The 24,120-nt window shown below is 39.2% G+C and overlaps 1 protein-coding gene across 1 annotated transcript in view; it reads left to right on the top strand.

Moving 5' to 3' along the window:
* The window catches only part of SLC30A7 (solute carrier family 30 member 7), a 90,760-nt gene extending 67,658 nt beyond the window's left edge, over positions 1-23,102 (top strand). The window contains exons 9-11 of the mRNA XM_038541192.1: positions 1,619-1,709; positions 7,495-7,644; positions 16,403-23,102. Of these exons, the coding sequence (XP_038397120.1) occupies positions 1,619-1,709; positions 7,495-7,644; positions 16,403-16,450 (289 nt within the window). The 3' untranslated portion in view covers positions 16,451-23,102. The remainder of the gene's footprint in view (positions 1-1,618; positions 1,710-7,494; positions 7,645-16,402) is intronic.
* Positions 23,103-24,120: the final 1,018 nt, after the last annotated feature.

The raw sequence follows: 24,120 nt of genomic DNA, 5'->3' as shown, positions 1-24,120 counted from the left end.
AAAGGAATATATGACTTTGATCTAGGGGTCCTGAGTTCGAGCCCCATGTTAGGTGTAGTGGTTACTTAAATAACAATTTCTTAAAAAAGAAATATCACTAATTTGTGTGGTACATTTTAACTTCTGCCTTTCTTGAAATGTATGTATGTTCCTTTTATCTCCATCTCCTACAGCTGTAACTAGGAGGGGTTTTACTTTGGAAATTTTGAGATTCTCCAAGTGTAAAAGAGAACACTAGCTTAAGCTATTAAGTTAAGGAAGCTATGTCTGACCTTTCTCTCAGTCTGGGTAGAGCAGTGCCTTGCCACCCTGACTCACTGGAATCATGTGGAGAGCTTTTTAAAACCAGATGCCTTGACCTTCTCTGAAAGATTCTGATCTAATATGTCAGAAATAAAAACAAATAAGAGTAAGGTGAATTTGATATCTAGATACTAAGAGAACTATTGCATTAGAGTCACTCTCATCATTATACTGTTAATTGTTTCTGTACATTTATCCAAATAGCTTAAAGCAGTAATTTCCACATATTGCTGGAAGACTAGCTGCATCAATACACACAGACATTTGGGCCCTATCACTAAAGGTGTTGATACACTTGGATCTGTGGTTATATCCAGGCTTCTGTATTTTTTATTTTTTTATTTTTATTTTTTTAAAATATTGTATTTATTCATGACAGACACGGAGGGTGGGGAGGGCAGGGACACAGACAGAGGGAGAAGCAGGCTCCATGCAGGGAGCACGACGTGGGACTAGATCCCGGGTCTCCAGGATCAGGCCGAGCCACCCGGGCTGCCCATGTATTTTTTAAATAATGAAAGAAGACTGATATAAATTTTTAAAAATTAAAGAAAAATAAGGGATACCTGGGTGGCTCAGCAGCAGCCACCCGGGCTGCCCATGTATTTTTTAAATAATGAAAGAAGACTGATATAAATTTTTAAAAATTAAAGAAAAATAAGGGATACCTGGGTGGCTCTGCCTTCAGCTCAGGGTAAGATCCTGGGATCCAGGATCAAGTCCCACATTGGGCTCCTAACGGGGAGCCTGCTTCTCCCTCTGCCTGTGTCTGGCCTCTTTTTCTCTGTGTCTCTCATGAATGAATAAACAAAATCTTTAAAAAAAATTTTTTTAATTAAAGAAAGACTGATATATAATTGAGTTGTAAAAATATTAGATGAATGGACTAATGTACCATATTAATTTTTTGTGTATTCCTTTACATGCTATTCAGTTACATACATGTAAATATTTGATAAACATTAAGGACCAGTCAGCCATGATATGCCTTATGGATTACTGTGGAAGATTCTGGCCAATTGAAGCCATATTTTAGATAGCAGTTGAGTAACTGCTATGTTTAGATTTTTAGATGTTCCAATACTATTCAGTAATACGGTTTCGTGTTTTATACATTGATGCATTTTATCTGGCTCTTTTATTTAAGAAAAAACTTAGTGATCACATGAAAAATTTAGAAAGACTATCTGCTTTTTCCTCATACTATTCTGATCAATCTTGTTATATTCTAATATAGAGAGCTACATTATTACTTTCTTGCAGAATAGGATTGTCAGAATGTAGCTTTAATAAATTTTTTCTTTCTTTTCTTTAGTGTTATTCCTCTTTTAAGAGAGTCTGTTGGAATATTAATGCAGAGAACTCCTCCATTGTTGGAAAATACTCTGCCTCAGTGTTATCAGAGGGTAAGTTTCAGAGCTTCCAAACCATTAGATTTTATGTTGTTTCCAAGCTGTTAGGGTTTTTAACTTTTACAAATATGGGTAGCATATGTGTATAATTTAGTATTTCTTCCAAGATTGAATACTAACCATGAGTGCCATTTATACAAACCAGAATAAAATCATTGGAAAATATTGAGCTTTACTAAAGAAAATGTGGTAGAAATTGTCCTCACTTAGAATTTGAACAGTTCTTTTAAAATATAGATACAAATTCCAGATGATATAAGTATTTATTCAACATATTTTTTTGAGTTCCTATTTTGTCTCAGATATCCTAATAAGGTACTAAGGGTATAAGGAAGGATAAGCAAGACAGACAGTGTGTCTGCGTCAGTGTTTACGATCTAGTGGGGAAAAACAGGCACTAAGCAATAAATTGATAAATAAGAAAATATCCATGATAGTTACTGTAACTGAAATAAAGTCATATGGTAGACATGGATGATTACCTTAGATTCACTCAGGAAGTCATATTAAAGAAAACTGAAACCTTGATGACAAGAAGGAGCCAGCCTTACGAAAATCCTGGAGAAGAGTGTTTCAGGCAAAGGAACACTTTATGCTAATGCAGAAGTTCTACAGCTGGAACTCATTTAGAGTTGTGAAGAACAGAAGAAAAAGCCACTGTGGCTAAAGGATTATCAATAAAGGGATGAGTGGCTGGAAAGAATGGTTGGGGCCAGATCGTACAGAGCTTGTGGTCTTACTAGGAGGTTTAGATTTAATTTTAATCCAGTGGGAAGTATTAGAAAGCTTTTAGGCAGGGAGAGTGTCATAAAACTAATGTTTTTAAAAGATTATTCTGCTTGCTACTGGAGAACAAATTCTAGAGAGAATGAAAGCAAAGAAAATCAGTTATAAAGCTCTTGTCATCTAAGTGGGGAGAAATGGTGGTTAGGACTACAGAGGGAGTAGTGAATATGGAGGTAAGGACACATCTGGGATAAATTTTTAGAGATGGATTATATTAATGGAGGGGAGAAAAAGTGTTGACTCTCAACTAGGTAGATGCTGGTACCATTTGCTAGGGTTAAGGTTGTGTTGATGCAGGTTTGAGGATGGAAAATCCCCCCAAATCAAGAGTTCTCTTCTGGATATGTTAAAATTGAAATGCCGCTATATTCCCAGGGGAAATGTCAGTGACGTAGTGGGATATACAAATCTGGTGTTTTAGAGACAGATTAGTACTAGGAAGAGTTTTGAAGCATTAATAAATGAATAATTTTTAAAATATGAGGATTATGTGAGATTCCCTTGGGAGAATTAAGCTATCTTCTTTTTAGCTCTCCATTCAGCTCCAGGTTTACAGCACAGGTGGTGGAAAGGCAGGAAAAGGAGTGGCTAGGAAGGAAGCTGGAAAACCAGAAGAGCAGAGTCTCTCAGAGCTGAGGAAGGAAGCAGTAGTCCACTTTCTGTAGAGCAAGCAAGGTAGGAATGGAGAGTAATCATCAACCGACTTCGTGAACTCAGCTAATGACCTTGATGAGACCAGTTTCAGAGGCGTTTGGAGAGGAGAGCATGATTTGAGTAGCTTAAGGAAAAAATGAATAGTAACTACAGACAACTCTTTTAGGAAGTGTTGTTGTTAAAGGAAGCAAATAAGTGAGTTGGCAGCCTGAGTATGGACGTAGTATCAGAGCAGGGGCTGTTTGTTTTTAAAATAGGAGATTCTAGAGTAGTGCTATCCCATAGAACTTTCCCCAATAACAGAAATACTGTATAGTCTACACTGCCCAGTATGAAAATCACAAGTAAAATGTGGCTGTTGAGCACCTGATGTAAGGCTAGCACAACTGATTTTTTAATGTATTTTAATTCTCCTGTATTTAAACAGCCATATGTGTCAGGTGATTTCCATATTACACAGTGCAGTTCTAGAGCATGTTTGTTATTGTTAGGAAAGGGCCATCCTAGAGAAAGAAATTTTTTTTAATTTTTATTTATTTGTTTATGAGAGAGAGAGAGAGAGAGAGAGAGGCAGAGACACAGGCACAGGGAGAAGAAGCAGGCCCCATTCACCGGGAGCCCGACGTGGGATTCGACCCCGGGTCTCCAGGATCGCGCCCTGGGCCAAAGGCAGGCGCTAAACCGCTGCGCCACCCAGGGATCCCATAGAGAAAGAAATTGATGATACGTTAGTAAAGGTTGCAAGAATGAAGCTCTTGAGAAGATGAAAAAGGATTGAACCATGGGTACCTGGATAGCTCAGTTAGTTAAGCAGCCAACTCTTCATTTCAGCTCAGGTCATGATCTCAGGGTGGTGGGCTGTTTGAACTCCCGAGTAGGTACAGAGCCTTTCAGATTCCCTCTCTGCCCCTCCTTCATGCCTTCCCTCCCCACTTACATGCTCTCTCACTCACTCTCTTAAAAAAAAAAAAAAAAAAAAAAGATAGAACCAAAAGCACTGTGGAGAAATTCAGTGTAGATGGGAGCCAGGGATGGCATATCCCTAGAAGAGAGGCAGAAAGTGCTGACATATTTGAGGATCAACTGGTGGATTTGGTGGTACAGGATAAGGGATTTTTTTTTATGTACTTCTATTTTATCATTTATAAGGGAGTGTAATCAAAAAGATTAGAATGCCGGAGGAAAAAGGAGAAGGTATAAAAGGGTTTTTTTTGAGATAGGGAAACCGAATTGTTGCCCATTTGACATTTGTGGTTATGATTTTAAGGTAGGGTAGTCATCTTAACTGTGGAAGAGAAAGGGGCAGTTTATGGATGCTTACTATAAGCTGCTCCCTGTACTAATTGCTTTATGTATATCATTTCTGGTCTTCATTACATCCACACAGGCTAAGTTTTATTTTTCTTTCTATAGTAAAATTGAGGTTTAGAGAATTTAAGTAACTCATGCAAAGTCACAAATGCTAGTGGCTGGGCAGCCCGAGTGGCTCAGCGGTTTAGTGCCTGCCTTTGGCCCCGGGGCGTGATCCTGGAGTCCCAGGATCGAGTCCCACGTTGGGCTACCTGCATGAAGCCTGCTTCTCCCTCTGCCTGTGTCTCTGCCTCTCTCTCTGTCTCTCATGAATGAATAAATAAAATCTTTAAAAAAAAAAAAAAAAAAAGGCAAACAAATGCTAGTGCTGAACCAGGATTCCAATCCATGTCCATCTGATTCGGAAGCTCATGCCCTTTCTATTTTACCCATTGTCAGAGTAGGAAAAGTTTCTATAACTATGCTTTCCCCTATTTTTTAACTTGAGGAGAGTTAAAGCCAGTTTGTATAGGAACATTGCTTAGTCTTAACTACAAGAGGACTTGCATTCTTAGAGGTAGAAGAGCTCTATTTATACTTAGTTGGTTGTTTCATTCACAGGAGACCATCCCATGAGGATGCCATTCAGAAAAATGTAGGGTGATAGCAGGTTCAAGCCACTATGTCATCAGAGTCCTGAAAGAGAAGAAGTCCACCTTGACCTTTTCCCAGTAAAAGCATTTTAAAAAGGGCACAGTGGGTGTTGTCTCAAATTTCCTACCAACTGCTTAGGAGTTTATAGAACTACATTCATCAAATTCTGATAAAAATGAATATGTTTGTTAGATCTCAGTTCAACTTTTTAATTAACATCCCAAATAGGAAAAAAAACAAAAAACAAAACAAAAAAACAAACAAAAAAAACATCCCAAATAGGCTGCTTAAAAATTAGAGAATCTCAGAATTGAAAAGATCTCGTCTTTTTGTTAATAGGTATTCTAACAGGTGTGAGGTGGTATTTCATTGTGGTTTTTGACTTGCATTTCCCTGATGATTAGTGAGTTGAGCACCTTTCACTGTTGGCCATCTGTATATCTCCTCTGGAAAAATGTCTATTCTGATCCTCTGTCCATTTTTCAATCAAATAGTTTGGTTTTTTACTATTGAGTTGTGTGAGTTCTTTTTATATTTTGTATATTAACCTCTACCTTTTCAGGGGTATTTTACCTTTTCAATTTTTAATGGTCTTTCACATTTTCTATTTTTTTCTCGTCATGGCATTTTCTACATTTCCAGAAACTTATCCATTTTGTCTGGGTTTTCAAATTGTGGGGTTTTGTGTGTGCGTGTGTGTATTACATATATACTGTATATTGTATATATATTATACACACAATTTACCAAGCACTTACTTGGGTTAGGCACAGTTTTAGATGCTAAGGATACAAAACATAAAAAGAATAAAAATAAATCCCTGCCCTTATCAAGCTTAAGTTCTGCTGGAGAGGCAGGCAGGCAATAAAAAATCTAAATGATAAATGAATAATGCAGTGTGTGAGATTATGCTCCATAAAGCAAAACAAAGCAGAGAAACATAAAAGTGAAAACATTATTTTAAGTAAGAGAATACCAAGAGTACGAGAGTTACAGTAACTGACTGAGAAGATGACATCCAAGTAAAAACCCAAACAAAGTGGACTGAGTAGAAATCTGGAAGGAAGGACACTTCAGGCAGAGGGAATGGCAAGTACTCCGAGGCAGGAGTGTGCCAGACTTCTCAGCCAATGGTGAGGAGGCTGGTTTAGCTGAGGAAGAAGGAGCAAGGGGACGCAGGAGACCATGTGATTAGAAAACAAGCAAGTCATGTGACGACGGGTCCATGTAAGTCGTTGTGCACACTTTGATTTTTGTTCAGAGTAAGGTGGGAAGCCGTTGGAGGATTTTTGAACAGACAAGTGGCAGCATCTGACCTAAAGTAGCAGAATCGCACCAGGGATACTGTGAGGAGAATAGATGGGAGAAGTCCCAGGCCAGAGACACACCGGGTTTACACTACAATATTATTACACTGGCTCTGTTATAATAATCCACACGAAAGATAATGCTGCCTTCAGCTGGGCTGATAGCAGTAGAGACGGTGAGAATTTGTTTGGATTCCACTTAGTGGAGATACTTTGTATATTCACAAGCTACTACACATTCATATAATATTCCCTTTTATGGTTTTTAAAATCCGTTGTTTGTAGGCGTTCTCCTTTTTTCATTCTGGTTTCTGTTTTTGTTTTTTAATTTGTCTTGCCAGTGGTTGTCAGCCTTCGGTTATGGAAACTGTAAGGAACCACTGGAAACACTGAGAGATGTCCCTCTTCTTTTTGTTGTTGCTTGATTCAGAGAAGGGTGTATGTTGGCATTTAGCTCCTTGGGGGCTTCGGGATGCAGAGGGTCCTGTAGTTTCTGACACAAGGAAGAACCGTCCTGTCCAAAATATGTTCCATTTGAGAAGCACTGACTTCTCTACTTCCTTGATCTTCCAAAGAACAAGTTTTTGATACTGTGAATTCTGATAGTTTCTAAATCTCTGGACCATTGATTTCTGTTCTTTATTTCCTTCCTTCCTATTTCTCTGAGTTTACTGGGTTGTTATTCTTCTCATTTCTCAGCTCTTTTGTGTTTATACATGTTCTCTGATCAGTGTACGTGAAAGTGTAAATTTCCGTCTAGGAGCTGTTTCAGCTGTACCCTGCAAATTTTGGTATGTGATTATTCACAAACACCTGCCATGGCACATAATAAGTACTCAATAAGTATTTGTTAATTAATTAAAGCAATCTCTGACCCCTCCTTTGAACTAGGGAATAGAATCTGTATTTTCTGATATATTACATAATAATTTAATAGTATTATAGTTAATAATCTAAATAGCAATTTACCGAACTATGGAATAATAATAATAATAATAATAATAATAATAATAAAAACAGTGTACATAATAAAATGAGGGGGCCCTTGTATTTGATTGCGATGTTCATATCTGCCTTTTCTGTTTCAGGTGCAGCAGTTGCAAGGAGTTTACAGTTTACAAGAGCAGCACTTCTGGACCTTATGTTCCGATGTTTACGTTGGGACCTTGAAATTAGTAGTAGCCCCTGATGCTGATGCCAGGTGGATTTTAAGCCAAACACATAATATTTTTACTCAGGTATGACTTTTTCACTAACTTCTCAAGGATTTTTTAATTTATCTGATCAAATATTTACTACATAACATATTAAATATATAAATATATTTATATTATCAAATATTTACTAAACATATTAAATATATAAATATATTTAAATTTTTATAAATACATATTTTTATAAATATTTTATATATATATGCATATATATATCTGTACGCACAATGCTGTGAGGAAAGCATAAAAGTACCTTTTTTCAACCATACAGTCAAAATTGGGAATTCTTATTTTAGTTCTTAAGATAGTCCTGTTCTCTCATTATGCTGATTTGAATTCCTTTAAGAAAAAGTAGATTCTCCTTTACTGTATATCCTTTATAAGACATATTAAATACTGTTTAAAGCCAAGAACTAAAACAACCTTTGGAATGAGAATGATGCCTTGTCAGTGGCTTTAGCTAAAAGTAGATAGACTATGTTAACGTTTTTTGTGTGATAGCAAAGCCATAGTTCTGTGTAATTTAAAAGCTTAATATGGAAAAATAAATAAATAAATAAAAGCTTTAATATGCTGTTGTATTTGGAATCAATTATTCAATGAATGCCTACAGCCAAATTATTTTCACTCGATGCTTATGCTGTCATGAGTTGACATAGTCATGTGACTGATAGTCAATTTAAGAGGGATATATGTTATCCTATATCTGTTGGAAGAATAAGAACATCATGTCAAGAACATCTAGGGGGAGAGTGAGAGAATACAAATTCTTTTTTCATTCTAGTTTACTAGAAATATTTGGCGAAAAATCTAGCCAAAATTATCTAACACATAGATCTAAAGAGGAACTGTTTCCATGCCTTAAAAATCTGTGCTTAAAAACTGGCGTGTGACTCTTGATGTGATGCAGTGAAAGTGTGTGGTACTTTTGCCAGAAATGGTTAATGTGAATCTAATCACTAGCAAACAACCAGACAAATCCAGCTTGTAGAAACTTCTCTAAGACTGTTAGCCTAGATTCTTACCAAGTATCATTGTCATGAAGGGGCAGGGGGGAACGGTGGGGGATTATGCTAGATTAGAGAAGACTTCACAATTAAATGCAATGTGTTATCCTTGATCAAATCTTAGATTGGAAAAAAAAACAAAAAACAGGCACAAAGGAAATTATTGGGTAATTGGGAAATTTGAATATGGACTATGTAATAGTTCATAATAATCGTGTAGGTATGATAATGGATTGTGGTTATCGAAGAATGTTCCCATTCTTAGCAGATCCATGCTGAAGGATTTAGTGGTAAAGGACCAGGATGTCTAATTTTCAAATATTTCAGCAAAGTAAAAAGATTACAAATAAATACACTTAGAGAGAAATAAAGGAAATGTAGCAAAATATTAGCAACTGGTGAATATGGGTGATTTTATTTTTTCAAAATAAAAAAGTTAAAAAAAAATTAAAACTTTGGAGGCTCCTCATTGCCACCAGGATAAAACCCAAACTTTTTAGCATGACCCAAGTAAGTCTTCAGGCCTCCTGCTATTCATTCCCAGATACTTCATACCCTTCCAGATTATTTATTTTTCTGTGTGGGACAAAGATCTTACTCTAACATAGAGGTCCAAGTCAGTTTTTCTCTCTCTGAGGCCTAGAGACCTCTCTAAACCACATTACTTTATCTTGTGATATACATATTTATCTGCAGGTTTCTTCCAAACATCATCATTTTGCATTCCCAATGCTTAGAAAAATGTGCATGGATAGTAAATTTGTTGAAAAAACAAAGTCTTAAAACTGTATTTGACCAACACCATCTTTACTGCTAAGTATGGAAAAATATGGTTGGGTTCCCATTCGTCTTTTTAGCCACAGCATGAAAAGATCGTAATGATACACAGAAATAGATTGACAGAGACAGACGCGTAGACGAAAGGAGAGGGAAAGGATGAGAGGGAGAGAAACAGGACACACCATATTTTCAGACACGGACAACAGAACATAATATGTCTTTATTAATTTTTTAAAGGTTTTATTTATTTATGAAAGACACACAGAGAAGCAGAGACATAGGCAGAGGGAGAAGCAGGCTCCATGCAGGGAGCCCAATGTGGGACTCCATCCTGGGACTCCGGGATCATGCCCTGGGCTGAAGGCGGCGCTAAACCGCTGAGCCACCCAGGCGTCCCTAATATGCTGTTTAAATTCAGGATCTTAGCATAAATTAAATGATCTCTCTTCTCTAATAATGAGAAAGGTATGGTTACGTTCCTTTGGGAATAAGTAATGAAATAATTTTGTGTGTAGACAACAGCAAGGCTAGCTGCTACAAAGCAGTATGCTGGTACCACTTACTCTAGAATTTTAAGAGCTGGGTCTCGGGACACCTGGGTGGCTCAGCAGTTTAGCGCCACCTTCAGCCCTGGGCATGATCCTGGAGACTCAAGATGAAGTCCCACATCGGGCTCCCTGCATGGAGCCTGCTTCGCCCTTTGCCCGTGTCTCTGACTCTCTCTCCCTGTGTCTCTCATGAATAAATAAATACAATAAAATAAAATAAAATAAAAAAAAAGAACTGGGTCTCTTCTTGAACAGACATGCTAAGTCTGCATGACTTCCATGTCTTCGGGACACATGCAAGAACTTCACAGTGTGTCTCCGGCCTTCTCATACCTCCTTCCTGTTTTAGAGGCAAGAAGAAAATGTGGCTGCAAATAACCTTACTTTTCACTGTCATTTCTACATCATCATTCTCTCCTTGACCTTTGTCTCCTAGTTATCAGAGTCCTTCCATCCTCCCAGTGTGGGCTTCTGTTGACCTCCAGGCCATGCCACCATCACTCTTTCTGAGGCGTGGGCCCTGAGTCATGGTTTTCCCTCTGAGAATTAATGCCATTATGTCTAAGTTTAGAAATGCACAAGCAGCCGTGTCTGTGCTCAGGAACTGCTGAAGTTGTAACTGAAGTAGGTGGAGGGGAGGCTCTTCTGGTAACATTAGACATCGTGGCTTTTAAAATGGCCTGATCTGAAAGTTTATTCAGCTGCTTCTTTGGTTTTGGAAACTGTATTTGGGTTTTGAAATTTTTAAGCCCTGAAAAATATTTTCAGCCTTCTCATCAGCCAAGGTCAAGCCCGCTCTGTTTCATTCCTTGTAGAGCAGAGGGCCTGGCAGTGAAGATGGGTTAACCATTTTTTTCCAGAGGGGAGGGGGAATCATCCTCCTAATGACTTTTAATCCGTGCCATTAATGATTTTTTTAAAAGATTTTATTTGTTTATTCATGAGAGACACAGAGAGAGACACAGAGACATAGAGGGAGAAGCAGGCTGCTCCAGTGGAGCCCAACGTAGGACTGAATCCCGGGTCTCTGGGACCATGCCCTGAGCTGAAGGCAGACACTGAGCCACTAGGCGACCCTTGTTAATGATTTTAAAGCTGCTCAGAGATCATGGTTTCAGTTCTGACCTATGCAGGACGGAAGTTCGAAGGACCCAAAGAAGGATTTACTCAGTAACAAGTTCTACCTTTTGGTTTTATGGCATTTTCAGGTATCTTTCTTATAACTGAGCTTAAATCAGAATTTAAGTCATAGTTTTTGGTTTAAAAAGTTGTACTTGGGACGCTTGAGTGGCTCAGGCGTTGAGCATCTGCCTTTAGCTCAGGGTGTGATCCCGGGGTCCCAGGATCGAGTCCCACATCGGGCTTCCTGCATGGAACCTGCTTCTCCCTCTGCCTGTGTCTCTGCCTCTCTCTCTCTGTCTCTCATGGATAAATAACTAATGTTTAAAAAAAAAAAAGTTGTTCTTGTTAAAGTAGAGATATGAAAAAAAGTTTAAACTGAAAAGACTAACCTCGGCTTAAGAATTTCAAGTTTGTATTCTTGATAAAACTATAAGCTTCAGGACTATTTTAGAACTGTTTTATTCTCATTTTCTATGGTATCAGCCTTTAATGGCCAGCTAAGGCTGTGTGTGCATGAATAGAGTAAAACAAGTGAATTGGTGAATTTAGATTTCTTCGGGATTATTAGGTAAGGGATAATCCAATTTTTAAACTACAGGGTTTTCTTTTGGCATAGAAAAAGTTCTCTCTCCCATTCTCCCCTCACTAACTTTTTAAAAATGAGTTCTTGGTTGGGAATTGATGAAATACAAAACTTATATTTAGTCTATGAACAGGAAGAGAAAGTAGGATACTGGATTAAGATGGCAATTTAACCTATTATGGGTCTCTCAAACTTGCTGATATCATCTGTTAATTTTTTTTAATATACTGTTTTGTTAGAAATACTGTTTGAAGAAAAATCTCGAATGTACTTCCGCTTCATTGCCCTCTTCAGTTCCACAAAGCAGAGAAGACAATCCAGCCTAAGTCATGCTATTTACTCCCTGATAGGACTTCGGTCTTGGTTTCTTTCATCTCTTCTCCTCTCCTGCCTATTTGTTTTGCATATTATAAATCCTGAGCCCCCAGCTTCCTGCTGCAGCTTTTTGTGTCCTATCCACTAGCCTCAAAATAGAATTCACCCTGATACCCAGGAAGGAACCAGAAAGCCTCCTCACATGCCCAAATAGGAGTTCCCCAAGTTTCGGGAACCTCCCCGTGCTCCAAGCTGCTGATCCCTTCCTGCCGCCGGAGCTTGGGCAGCGGCTGGGAGAAGCCGCCGCCGTGCTCGTGGCTTTCCGGGCTGTGGAAGGTCGTCATCTTTCCTAAGTGGCAGGGTAAGCGTCCGCCTGCCTGCCCTCCCCTCCCCCCTCCCTCCCCCCTCCCCCCTCCCTCCCCCCCCCCTCCCCCCTCCCTCCCCCTCCCCTCCTCCCCCTTCCCTCCTCCTCCCGCTTTCCCCCCTCCCCTCCTCCTCCCGTTTTCCCTCCCCCTCCTCCCCCTCCTGTTCCCTCCCCTTCCCCTTCCCTCCCCCTTCCCCTCCCGTTCCCTTCCCCTCCCCCCTCCTCCTCCCCTCCCCTCCCCCTCCCTCTTCCCTCCCCCTTCGGTTCCCTTCCCTTCCCTCCCCCCCTCCCGTCCCCTTCTCCTCTCCCTCCCCCTCCCCCTCCCCCATCCCCTTCATCCCGGGTCCGCCAGAACCCAACCTCCCGAGGAGGCGAGGCGGCGCGAACAGCCTGGGGGAGGCCAGCAAGGCCCTGGGCTTGTGGTTTGTATTAATCCGAGCCTCGAGCCCTCGCTGAGCCCTCGCTGGTCGGGCTGGTAGGTCGATAGAGGCGGGGGGCGGGGGGGCAGCTGGGCCTTGGGGAGCCCCCCCAGCGCTGTGACCGCTGCCCCGCGCCTCACCCGCGCCTCGGCCACGACAGGTGCTGCGGAAGGAAGCCGGGCCCAAGCTGCTGCTCGCGACGTGTAATTTTGTCACATTCACTCACCGTTTCACTAATTCCGAGGTGGTTTAGGTTTCACACGAAAGACTAAGGCAATTTTCAAGGCCTCATTTTAAAAGCGTAAAGATTAATGTTACGTGTTCCGTCAGAAACTAAAGTAGAACGTTTCTGTGGAATTGTTAGTATAAACCAGTAATTTTCTACAGCCATATTCTTGTGTATTTTTCTTTTTCCTTTCTTTTTTTTTCTTTTGCTTCTGATTTTTTTTTTTTCTTTCCACAGCATTGAATTGAATAGTTATAAGCCTAGGGCACCAAGTTAGTATTTATTTTCTTAGGAGCCCGGGCGTTAAAAAGAACAGGCTTGGGGCACCTGGATGGCTCAGCGGGTTAGGCGGCAGCCTTCAGCTCAGGTCATGACCTCGGGGTCCTAGAATCCAGCCCCACATTGAGCTGAGCAGGGAGCCTGCGTCTCCTCCTCCCTCTGCCTCTGCTTGCTCTCTTTCTGTCTCTCTCAAATAAACAAAATCTTTAAAAAATTATAGTCTTAACGATTTTAAAAAGTGTTGACTGAATTATGGTTTATATTACTCTCCTGGCGTAAGACACAATAAATATGATATGGTTTTTACTTTTTAAAGAAAGGGCTTTTAAAGACCAGGCTAGGCTCTGACTCCTGGGGCCGGCCCAGTGGTACCCAGTGGTACCAAGTTTGACGCAACCAAGACCTGTTCTGATCTGCTGAAGTGTTTGTCTCGTATTTATGGTCTGGATAAACTGTATAGAAAACCTAGTTTGCATTCAGGGAGGAGGTGACTCACTATAGGATTCTTTGGAAATTCTGCTTCTCTCTCTACTTTGAAGGACATTGAGAAAGGAACATGGGAAGCTGGAAAACTTGAAGCCATCCCCCTCAGGACAGCTGGCTGAAGCAAAATGACTTTTTCTGTCAGACTGAGCTTTTATGTAAAGCTGTAGCCCCTCAGGGGAAAGATATAAGCTTGAGTAATTAACTCATGATTATGCAAAGAACAATTTACCTAGCCTCTTTGTTTTTCCTCTTTTTTATTGCCTTGGGCTAACCTCATTTCTTATTATCATCTTCATTGTATTGAGACTGGGGGTGAGGGAAGGGCAGGCACAGTAACAGGAGCCCAACTTATTTTGACCATTTTACTTTCATTAACAATTTCGTTAAGAGAGAAAAGGAATTAAGCCAATTTACTTGGGCAGTAGCTGGTTTTTTTTTTCCTTAGGGTTAGATACACAAGAATTTCAAAGAAGAGTTCCTTAGTTATTTTGGAGACCATCTAGGTTGAGTAAAATCAAATAGACTTAGGATGAATCATAATAATTTTTAATAGCCTTTTATAGCATATGAAATCCTTTCTCATATATTCACATATATTCCTTACAGTGGTACCTGAGATGTAACATGGGTTTATTAAATACTTGTCAAATTTCGGATAAACATATAACAGTTTTGTGAAATAAGTAGACTTGGTATCTTTGAATGCTTTTAAAATGAGAAAAACTAAGGTTTGGTTTTAAATCTTAGCTCAAAAATCATACGGATATTAAGCTCTTTTTTTCCTGCCATAAGCCTCTTCAAGGAAAGGCTGCTATTAAGTGTAGTTTCCATAAATTTGAAGAACAAATAACAATTTTGAATAACAACTTTTAACTTGACCACAGCAAGGATTTTTAAATTTTATTTTATTTACTTCTTTTTTTAATAAGGCAAGAAAGCTAAAATGTTTTCTATGTTAGTGACCTTCTAGGGTCTAACCAGCTTTTTATTCCATTTGAATATTCTCTGTTCTTCTCACACATTCATTAGTGTTGTGCAGAGCCTATCCATTTATGCTAGGATAAAAAAAAACATGCTAAGAAGTAGTGTTGATAGATTTTTATCCCCCACTCTGTTTTTTTTTTCCTTTCCATTAATATTCTAATTTACCTTTCATTCTATGGTACTGACAAGAAAATGCTTATTATAGCTACTGTATGCTTTAATTTTTAATTTTAAAAAGTTATTTTTATTTGAAAGAAGGAATTTAGTAGAATTTCTATTCATCTAATAAACAACATTTATTGATCACTTATTATGTGCCAGGCACTATTTGAGGTGCTAGGAGTCAGCAATGAAAAAATGACAAAATCCTTTTTTTTTTTTTTTTTGTAGAGATTACATTATATAATGTAAACATTATATAATGTTTACTGTGAGCCACAGTAAACACAGCAATGGAGGTGATGTAATGTGGTCAGATTCTGGGATTGTGCTATTTGAAAGTAAGGCAAGCAAGTTTTTCCTAATAGGTTGGGTGGTGAGAGAAAAAAAGGTCTTTAAATTGTAACATAAAGGATGGAACTGTAGAAGATACAAGATCACCAGGCTTGAGGGGAGGAAAGAGTTTTGTTTGGCTCTGTTTTAATCCTTGTCAGACACCCAGGTAGAACTGTCAGGTAGATGGCAGGTGGGTTGCAGTGTAGGAGTGTAAATAGGGGAGGTGTGAGCATACAGATGGTGCCAGAGGTCTGGATACTAGATGAGATCAGATAGGGAGCAAATGTAGAAAAAGAAGGAATCTGAGTACTGAGCCTTTGGGTATTGCAGTGCTTAGTGCTCAAAGGTAGAAGGAAGAACCAGCAAAGGAGATTGAGGAAGACTGATAATCGAGGTAAAGGGTCACCAGCGAGTGATCCCCAGAAGCCAGGCCAGAGAAAGCGTGTCAGTTGGAGAGAGTGAGCGCCTGTGTCCTTGTTGCCCACAGAGTAAATGCTAAGAGGCCCGACGGATGAGCACTGATCTGAGCAACTTGGAGGTGACCTTGACAAACAGCTTTGCAAAGTGGTGGGTGGCAGTAGTTCAGTTGAAATGTGTTCAAGGGAGAAGAGAGAAAAGGAACTGTAGGCAGCAAATACACAAAAATAATATCGGAGAGCTGGGAGCAATTCTGAGAGCAGTCCTTGAACAGCAGGTTCATATCCAAAACTGAAGAGAGGCGTTAGAATGTGAAGTAATTAAATAACCAACAGATTGTCATACTTAAGTATTTACTAAGCATCCATCCCAGGAAAATTGAGACTGGATCGATTTATGATTTTAGTAGCCAATTAGGCAAGCACTTTTGTGTTCTCTAACAGAGTGATAGAAGCTGCGTAACCTCATTGTTCCAGATTTCACTTGGACACAGTTTGTAATCAGTAGCGTGGCTTTCTTCTGTAGAGGTAAATGGAGGATCTTTTTGCAATTATGAATGTACTTATTTCTAAGATAAAATTACTGGCCCTTTCTGATGAAAAATGGAGAATTATTTTCCAGAGGCAGAAAAGAAAAATAATGCTTTCCTTTAAAAAAAAAAAAATGAGATTGTTTTCTATTACTTTTCTGAAATGTGTAGTCTGCTATTGGTTTGTCTGATTTCCTGATTTTTTTTTTTTTTTTTTTAACTTTTCAGGCTGGAGTGAGACAGCTTTATGTACAGATTGACTTTGCAGCCATGTAATGAATGAAAAGAAATGATCCTTTTTGGGGGACCTGATATTTCCGGTACTGTACAATCCAAAACCTTGTACCTAGCTTTTTAAAACAGAAAAATCATCACTCTAATTTCCCAGCACCAAGTAGGCCAGGTAGCCTCAGAAGTTGGTGCTCTGCCGGGAGCTCACGGCTAAGGGATCAGAATTAAGAGGATCTCTCCTGGACTTTTGGTTTTGTCTTTGTGCTCTTCCCTCCAAATCATTTTGATTTCTGAGGTTTGTTTGCAGTTTTGTTCCAGGATGTTACTTTTTATTTGTTTACTTTTTTTTTTTTTTTTTTTTTTTTGGTCATTTCAAAAATGCCCTTACTTGTAGTGGTCATCCTAGTCAGTAAGAATTCAACTGATGGGCTTCCCGTCATCTGGAAATGTCTTCACTGAAGCTGCTGGAAACCACTGCTTTCATTTCCACAAAACTAGTGTTATTAAAAAAAAAAGAAATGGATATTGTTTTATATATAATGTCACAATGGTTGACATTATTCGGTATAATCTTATGTTTGTAAAATTGTTTGTACCTTGCAAACTTATGAACCAAACCATATTGGGTTTTCAAAGTGCCTTTGTATCAGAAAATGTATTTGCCAGCATAAAAATGTACCATCAAAGGTCATGCATATGTTTTTTTTTTTTTATGGATGGTTCTATAATCTGTACAAAGTAAGACTTAGTAAGTGATGTATACAGATTGTGTACTTCCAGCATAGGTTTAACTATATGAAGTTTCCTCTTATTACTCTATATCATCAAAAACACAAGGTGTTTGGCTTTCTAAATCAATTATCACATTAAATTATTCTGTGGACTGTGTTTTCAAAACTTTGCAAATGCATCTGTTATATACACGATTATTTTGACTTACTTAAAGCATCTGCTAAGTCCCAAATTTCTCTGAAAGCTACTGTGTCTGTGAAAACTTCCCTATACGTCTCCTTGTTGTTTTTATGGGTTTTATTTTATTTTTATTTTTTTTAGGTAGAGAGGAGAGAGAGCAGAGGGGCATAGGGACAGAGGGAGAGAGAGAATCTTAAGCAGGCTCCACACCCAGTGCAGAGCCCCACAGGGGGCTGGATCTCACAACCCTGAGTTCATGACCTGAGCTGAAATTAAGAGTTAGATGCTTAACCGACTGAGCCACCCAGGCACCCCTATGGATTTTATTAATGAAAGGCAATGTAGAGTGAAAACAGAAATGGTTGTGACGTTACTTTGTTTTTTCATTCTTCAAATGCCAAGTCATTCAAATGCCAAGTTTTATTTTCTGGTGCAAGCATTGTACAAATACAGTTGCTTTAAGAAATCCTAAAAGCATTTTATTGAGTTTGAACTATTGAAGATACAGATCAATTGTGAAAAACAGGTGTCTTAGAAGTTAATAAATAAGTTGATTTCTAGGTTCTTGTGTATTTGAAAAATAAAATTGTGATTTGAGATGACAAGTGCTTGAACAGTCAGATATTCTCTGTTTTTGAAGAAATATTGATCTGGATAGACATTTACCCATTGTTCTTCATTTTATCATAATGTATGTTCCCTTTTAACTTTAAAAAACTGAAAGTTCTTTGGGAGAAAAAACTCTGTAGGCTGGAAACAATTGTTCAGAACGTACACCCATGATCCTTTTCTCACCGAGGAGGTAGAAATCACTGTTGATTTTGTCTCTTTCTCCCAGTTTCCGATCTACAATTTATGAACTAAAGTGTATTAGGAAAACTAGACAACTTTCTTTATGTTTCTCTGAACTGCTGTGGATTACTACGAGCTGTTGACAGCCTCCTTTTTGCGGATTAAGCAGTATTCTCAAAGCCTCCTTACTTACTGCCAGCCAGTTCTAAAGCTAAGAATTCCTGCAGTAGAATGTGTTTAACCAAGACAGTTGTTGCGACGTTTTAGGAGGGAAAGTATACAAGGCAGTGTCCTGGCCGTGTGCTGCTTTTTCATTGTAAGTGTAAGTGGTCATTTGGAAGTGTGCGTCCGCTTCAGAGCAGAGCCTGATAGAGGCCTGGGAGAGTCTGTGGGTTTCGGCATATTGTGGAAAATGCTTGGATGTGTGCCTTTATTTTCTTTTCTTTCAAAGATTTTACTCATTTATTCATGAGAGACACAGAGAGAGAGAGAGAGAGAGGCAGAGACCCAGGCAGAGGGAGAAGCAGGCTCCATGCAGGGAGCCCGATGTGGGACTCGATCCCAGGGCTCCAGGATCGCGCCCTGGGCCGAAGGCAGGCCCTCAACCGCTGAGCCCCCGGGCAGCCCTGGATGTGTGCCTTTAAAAGCTGATATGTAATCGTACGGATTGTTCACCTGTGGAGACGGGGCTTGCCCTGGCCTGTGACCGCGCCCAGTGCGTAGTGAAGCTGCAGTTCTGCTTTTCATCGAGCCCTCCCGTCCGCGCGAAGTCCTCGTGGCAGCAGGCAGCCCCTGACTGTGCTCGCGGGACACAAGTGCACAGCGTGTGCCTCTGCCTCTGATACGGCCGAGCGCGCCGATTCTTAGCCTGCCGTGGAACTCCAGCTCTGCACCTGTTCCGAGAGGTTTCCAGCTCCTGTCATTTGGCAGGTTTGCGTCGACTTTTATGCTTTAATTAAATGTCCTGAAACCCGTGTGCGTGGCAGTGACAAATTAGTGTGCGAAAAAGCAGTTTTGTTCTCGTTCTAACAAACAGTCTGTCTTCTAGGTGGTTTTGGCACAGACCTACCGCTCACGTGGATAATTCCACTGACAGGTGCTACCCGATGTAGTAGATTTGAGATGCTGTGCCGTTGAGCTGACTTTTGGGGTGGCGGTGGGCACGGGGGCCTGACTCTCCATAGTTCTGCTAGTATTTGAAAAATCCAAATATTCTCTGGAGAACAAATTTGTTTTGCTGCGGGGGAATCACCTTGCTAAGTAAACATCCCCAAACCGAAATAGACCTACGTTATCTCTGTGTCTTAAAATCTAGGCTGCGCGCTCGCAGGCCTTGCGGTGCGGTGCGCAGGATGCCGCCTTGCTGCCCCTGCTCTCCCTCCTGGGAACCAGGCTGGCTCTGCAGAGGCCCGAGGCAGCAGGAGCTCGGCATCGCATCTCCGAGCCGCCGCGCCCACACCAGCCAGCAAAATACTGGGCCTGGGCACCGTCACAGAGCAGCCCAGTCGGCGACTCCGAGGCGGGTGCCCAGCGTTCCACAGCGTTTTCACCTACTATGGAATAATCCGTTTTCTAAAGATTATTAATACGGTGGCATCCTCCTACAACGCTGGCACGTAAGATCAAAAATACTTGATTGCTTAACACAGAATTTTACATCTGAGGGACTGTCCTTAAAAGCAGTCTCGTTCTACCTCTCATTTTACAGATGAGAAAAATGAAGCCCAGAAATGCTGTCATTTACTCAAGGTCACAGAGGTAATTAGTGGCAAAGCCAAGACCAAAATCCAGGTCTTCTGACTCCAAGTCGAGTTCTTTCTACTCTACTGTGCTGCCTCTCAGTGTAATATTTGCCTTTCTGTAAATGTGATGAAAAAGCATTTGTAAATAAAGGAAAGCTGACCTCCATTTTTGGTACATTAAGGCACTTTATAAATGGAGTTTTATTGTCTTATTTTTCATAAGTAATGACGAGGTTTAGAATATTATTTCCATTACGAGGTTTAGCATATTCTTTATGGAAGATATAATTTTTGTACTCCTTTACTTTTTTACTCTTATGAAACCAATTCCTGATTTTTAAAATATGATGACATCTGTGCTTTGGATACTTTTAACTTGGGAGTGAATTTTTCTGTTAATTGCCCAAGGCTAAATCCAATTTAAGGATTGCTTAGTTTTCTTTATTTTGTATATATTCTGTGAGCTGGTACTTTTCAGAAACCAGGCTAATTCTCACAGGTCAAACCATTTCAGTCTTGACACTTTAGTTTTCACTTACCGGGGCTTTTGGATTTTTAACATTCTCAGAGCCACACAAAATTGGGCATTAAATGAAATACAGAACAAAACAAGTCTTTTAATTCAATAGAATGCCAAATGTTAAATTGCTTACTTTCAACACGAAAGCATTACCTTGATAAAATTGAACTTTTTTCTGTCACCATCTTCAAAAAAGAAATTATTTTCCAGTTCACAGAGCTTTGGGGGAAAAATTTATTTTTTGAAGAATACTCATTAAAAGTTTTATTAATGGAAGAATATTGTTTCAAGACAAGACCCACCAGAAGCCTTAGTGATCCAGATCTCTACCATCGAGAGATAGACTTACATACAATGAAAAATTATCTATCAAAAGTATCTGCAGAGAAGTATAGTTATATTTAAAGGCCAAATGGATGTCAGTCTTTTTGATAAGGGCCTCTTTGGTTTGTGTCCAACCATTTCCCGACTACAAATTATATGGAAAGGGTGGGAGTCCACCTTCATTAAGTATTCCTGTGTCTTTGTGTGGCCTTTGCCATGTCGTTGTCACATTTGAAATTCTCACATTTCAGTAAAGAAAGAAATCTTGCCTGCTTTTATGATTGACAGAGCATTTTCAAATTCCTTCCCTGGGGAAGGAATTCATAACCACATTTTACAGATGAGGAAGCTGTTGTAGGAGAATTTAAATGACTTGCCTGAGGGATAGCCAGTGGTAATGCACTGACCTTAAATCCAGTGCTTTTTCTGATGACTACTCTGTTTTATGTGTGTCTTCTACAGAGGTTTAGCGATCAAAGAAGTTGTAGCACATTTGAACAGACTCTTCAATAAAATCAGCAAACAATTACCGTGACAAAATTGATTATGGGATAGCAGTTGTTCCATATACATGGCTTAAACTCATTCCTTCATTCATGCTCTCCTGCTTATTTCCATATTTCCTACCTTTGCATTGAATTTAAACTGTGCGGACTCAAAAGAGTAAGCAGATCTCCTTTAAGTATGTTTAAAACCTTTAAAAAAAAAAAGTTTTATTGATGTTCACAGTAAGCTGCTTAAAAGAAGGGACAGACTCTGAAGAGTCCTTGCCAGTGTAAGTAAGGAGAAACTGAATTCATCCTGGCTAACAGAGGTTAATTTAATTGATGAGGGAATTAGCTTTCAAGAAGTACAAATAATTTTTGCTGCTTGAGAGGGACCTGAGAATGTACAACATTGCATTTCATAGACACCTTTTCCAGGAAGAAATCTGTTTCATAATCAGTAGTAATCTATGCTTAATGATAGTATTGAACTTTGAACGTTTCCCATGGCTTTGAAAATTTAGAATCTGCAATTCTGATGATGTTGGAAAGGTTGTAAAAAAGAATGTCTTTGTCTCATCATCTATTGCATTATCCCCAAATTTAGTATGAACTCACATGCGCAGTAAGTGCTGGTTAACTAGTGAGTAAATACTGTAGATAGTAGCGGATATAAATGTAAGGGCTGGGGCCAGATAGAACCAGTAATCTATTGTTTATTACAGAAGATGCCTCAGCTTTTCTTTGGCATTTTTGCACAAATAAGTGACTTCGTATCCACTTTGGCCATTTTTTTCAAGGAGCCCTGTGAGCTGCTTCTCAATTTTAATCCAGGAACAGTAGACATACAGAGATGTGATCCATGTTGTTGGATAGAAATTTGGCAAAACTAGGACTTGTGGAAGCTCAATGTGGAAGTCACTTGAATTTTTACATTACGTATTGCCAAATGAGACACCATACTGCCTCCTTGGTTTCTGTGGAAAACTGCCATATTTATATTATTACTTTAAGGATCTGCATAGAACATACCTTGTTTCATTCATTCCCGGATCTATTATTATCCAAAACTCCTTGAGTGGTGTATCATGAAGGTGCTTCTATAAAAACAAACACTACATGTATTCATTTAGTGATTTAAATATTCCTAGAATAGTTTTTATCCTTTTTTTTTCTCTTTTTCCCCTCTGAATGCTAAATTTTAGTACACCCTATATTTCTTATTTTTTCATCTCTCTTAATTGCTGCTGCTACGGTAAAATGTCCCCTTTACTAGTGAAAAAAAAAAGCTTTATTCTGAATCTTAGTATTTGAATTTTGTGTATGTACCACATATCATGCATCAGTTAGCCTCAATGAAGATTCTGTTTTGAACTAGATGTAACCTGTCAAGAGTTTGCCAAGTAATCCCATTGCTTCCTCCAACGGCAAAAATTCAGTGATATTTCTTCTCAAGTGGTATTTTGCCCCAGCACTTTTGAGTTTGGTCAGCAAAGAGAATGGATCTTTTATATCAGAAATACTGTGAATTAAAAATTGCCAAATCCCTTCTCAGTATATTCTAAACACCCCTACAACACTTTACCTCCCTGTCTTTAATGGTTTCTAACTATACGGCCAAGTTTAAACTTGGGTTTGTTTCCCTTTGGTGAAGATTATGGCATCAAAACATTTCTAAACAAACGTCTGAGTACAAGGCTAGATTGGAATGTCAGATTTCTAGGACTGTGTTGTAATTTGGTTTGAATGTGCTTAAAGTGAGCAATTACGATTTGCCTAAGTATAATACAACAAATCCATCATGTATATTCCACTTTTTTCTACTTGAAGACATTCATGTATATATTTTAACTTCAGATGTATTTAAAAGAATAAACAATTGTATCAAAATTCTTCCAATAAAATTTGTTTCAAAATCTTCACCTGAATTGTGTCATATCAGTTTGATAAATTGAAAAGAACATCGTGAACCTAACAATGATTGGAATCAGTACTGGGGGACTTAAGGAATGAAAGGGAAAGAATGGTGTTCAGGACCAGGAAACAGGAAAACTACCAGAGGGAGCAGGTGCTAGGAGATTGGAAAGGTCTTAACATGTGAAGGTCCCCTTGTGGCTCTTATCCATTTTTTTAAAAATATTTTATTTAAATTCAATTTGCCAACAAATAGTATAACACCCAGTTTCCTACCCATTATTTTACCTTATAAACACATCTCATGGTATTTATTTCTAGATATTTGCATTAACCCCAAATTGTTCTTTTACCTCATCCTCTATGCATGACCTCAATTTATAGGAAACAAAGGCCAAAACCAGAAATGAGCCTTTGTTATCTTTCCAAATTTTTCCCTCTGATCTGAAGCATTAAAAAAAAAAAATAGCTTCTCCACCCTAGATCTCATTCCTCCCACCTTCTCAGACATATTCTTTTAGCAAAACAGCCTATCAATCTCTGCCTCACAATATGGACTTTATACTTGGTGCGTCTGCTGATGAATACTTTCTGTGGTCTGACTGTGCTTCTAATGTGTTCTTTCCACCATTTCCATAGCTCCTGCTAACATGGCTTCGGTCTTTATTTTTTAGAAGTTAATCAAAGGCCCTCAGAGGCTTACTTCTCGTCACATCTGTGGCAGAACTACTAACATCTCAAAATCAACAAAGAAAATAAATTTTTTCCACCCAAATCTCTTCTCAACTACCAATTTCTGTCAGAATCCCTTACATAATTCTTGGAAATCTAAATATTGCTTTTGTCCCTTTCTTTTACTAAATTCCCTGTGTCAAAGTCCTTCCCTTCATTCCTTTGAAATCTTTTAAATTGCCCTTTTCCATCCCCACTGTCTTATTCCAGGGTGTCATTGACGACATGCGGTCACTATGTGGAACTACATAGCTTCCCAGGCCTGGCTTAGCCACCTCCATGGCACCCCTCTCC

The sequence above is a fragment of the Canis lupus genome, chromosome 6, assembly GCF_011100685.1.
Source record: "Canis lupus familiaris isolate Mischka breed German Shepherd chromosome 6, alternate assembly UU_Cfam_GSD_1.0, whole genome shotgun sequence".
Classification (NCBI taxonomy): domain Eukaryota; kingdom Metazoa; phylum Chordata; class Mammalia; order Carnivora; family Canidae; genus Canis; species Canis lupus.
The sequence above is the reverse complement of the archived record's forward strand: the minus strand, read 5'-3'. Positions and strand labels throughout refer to the sequence as shown.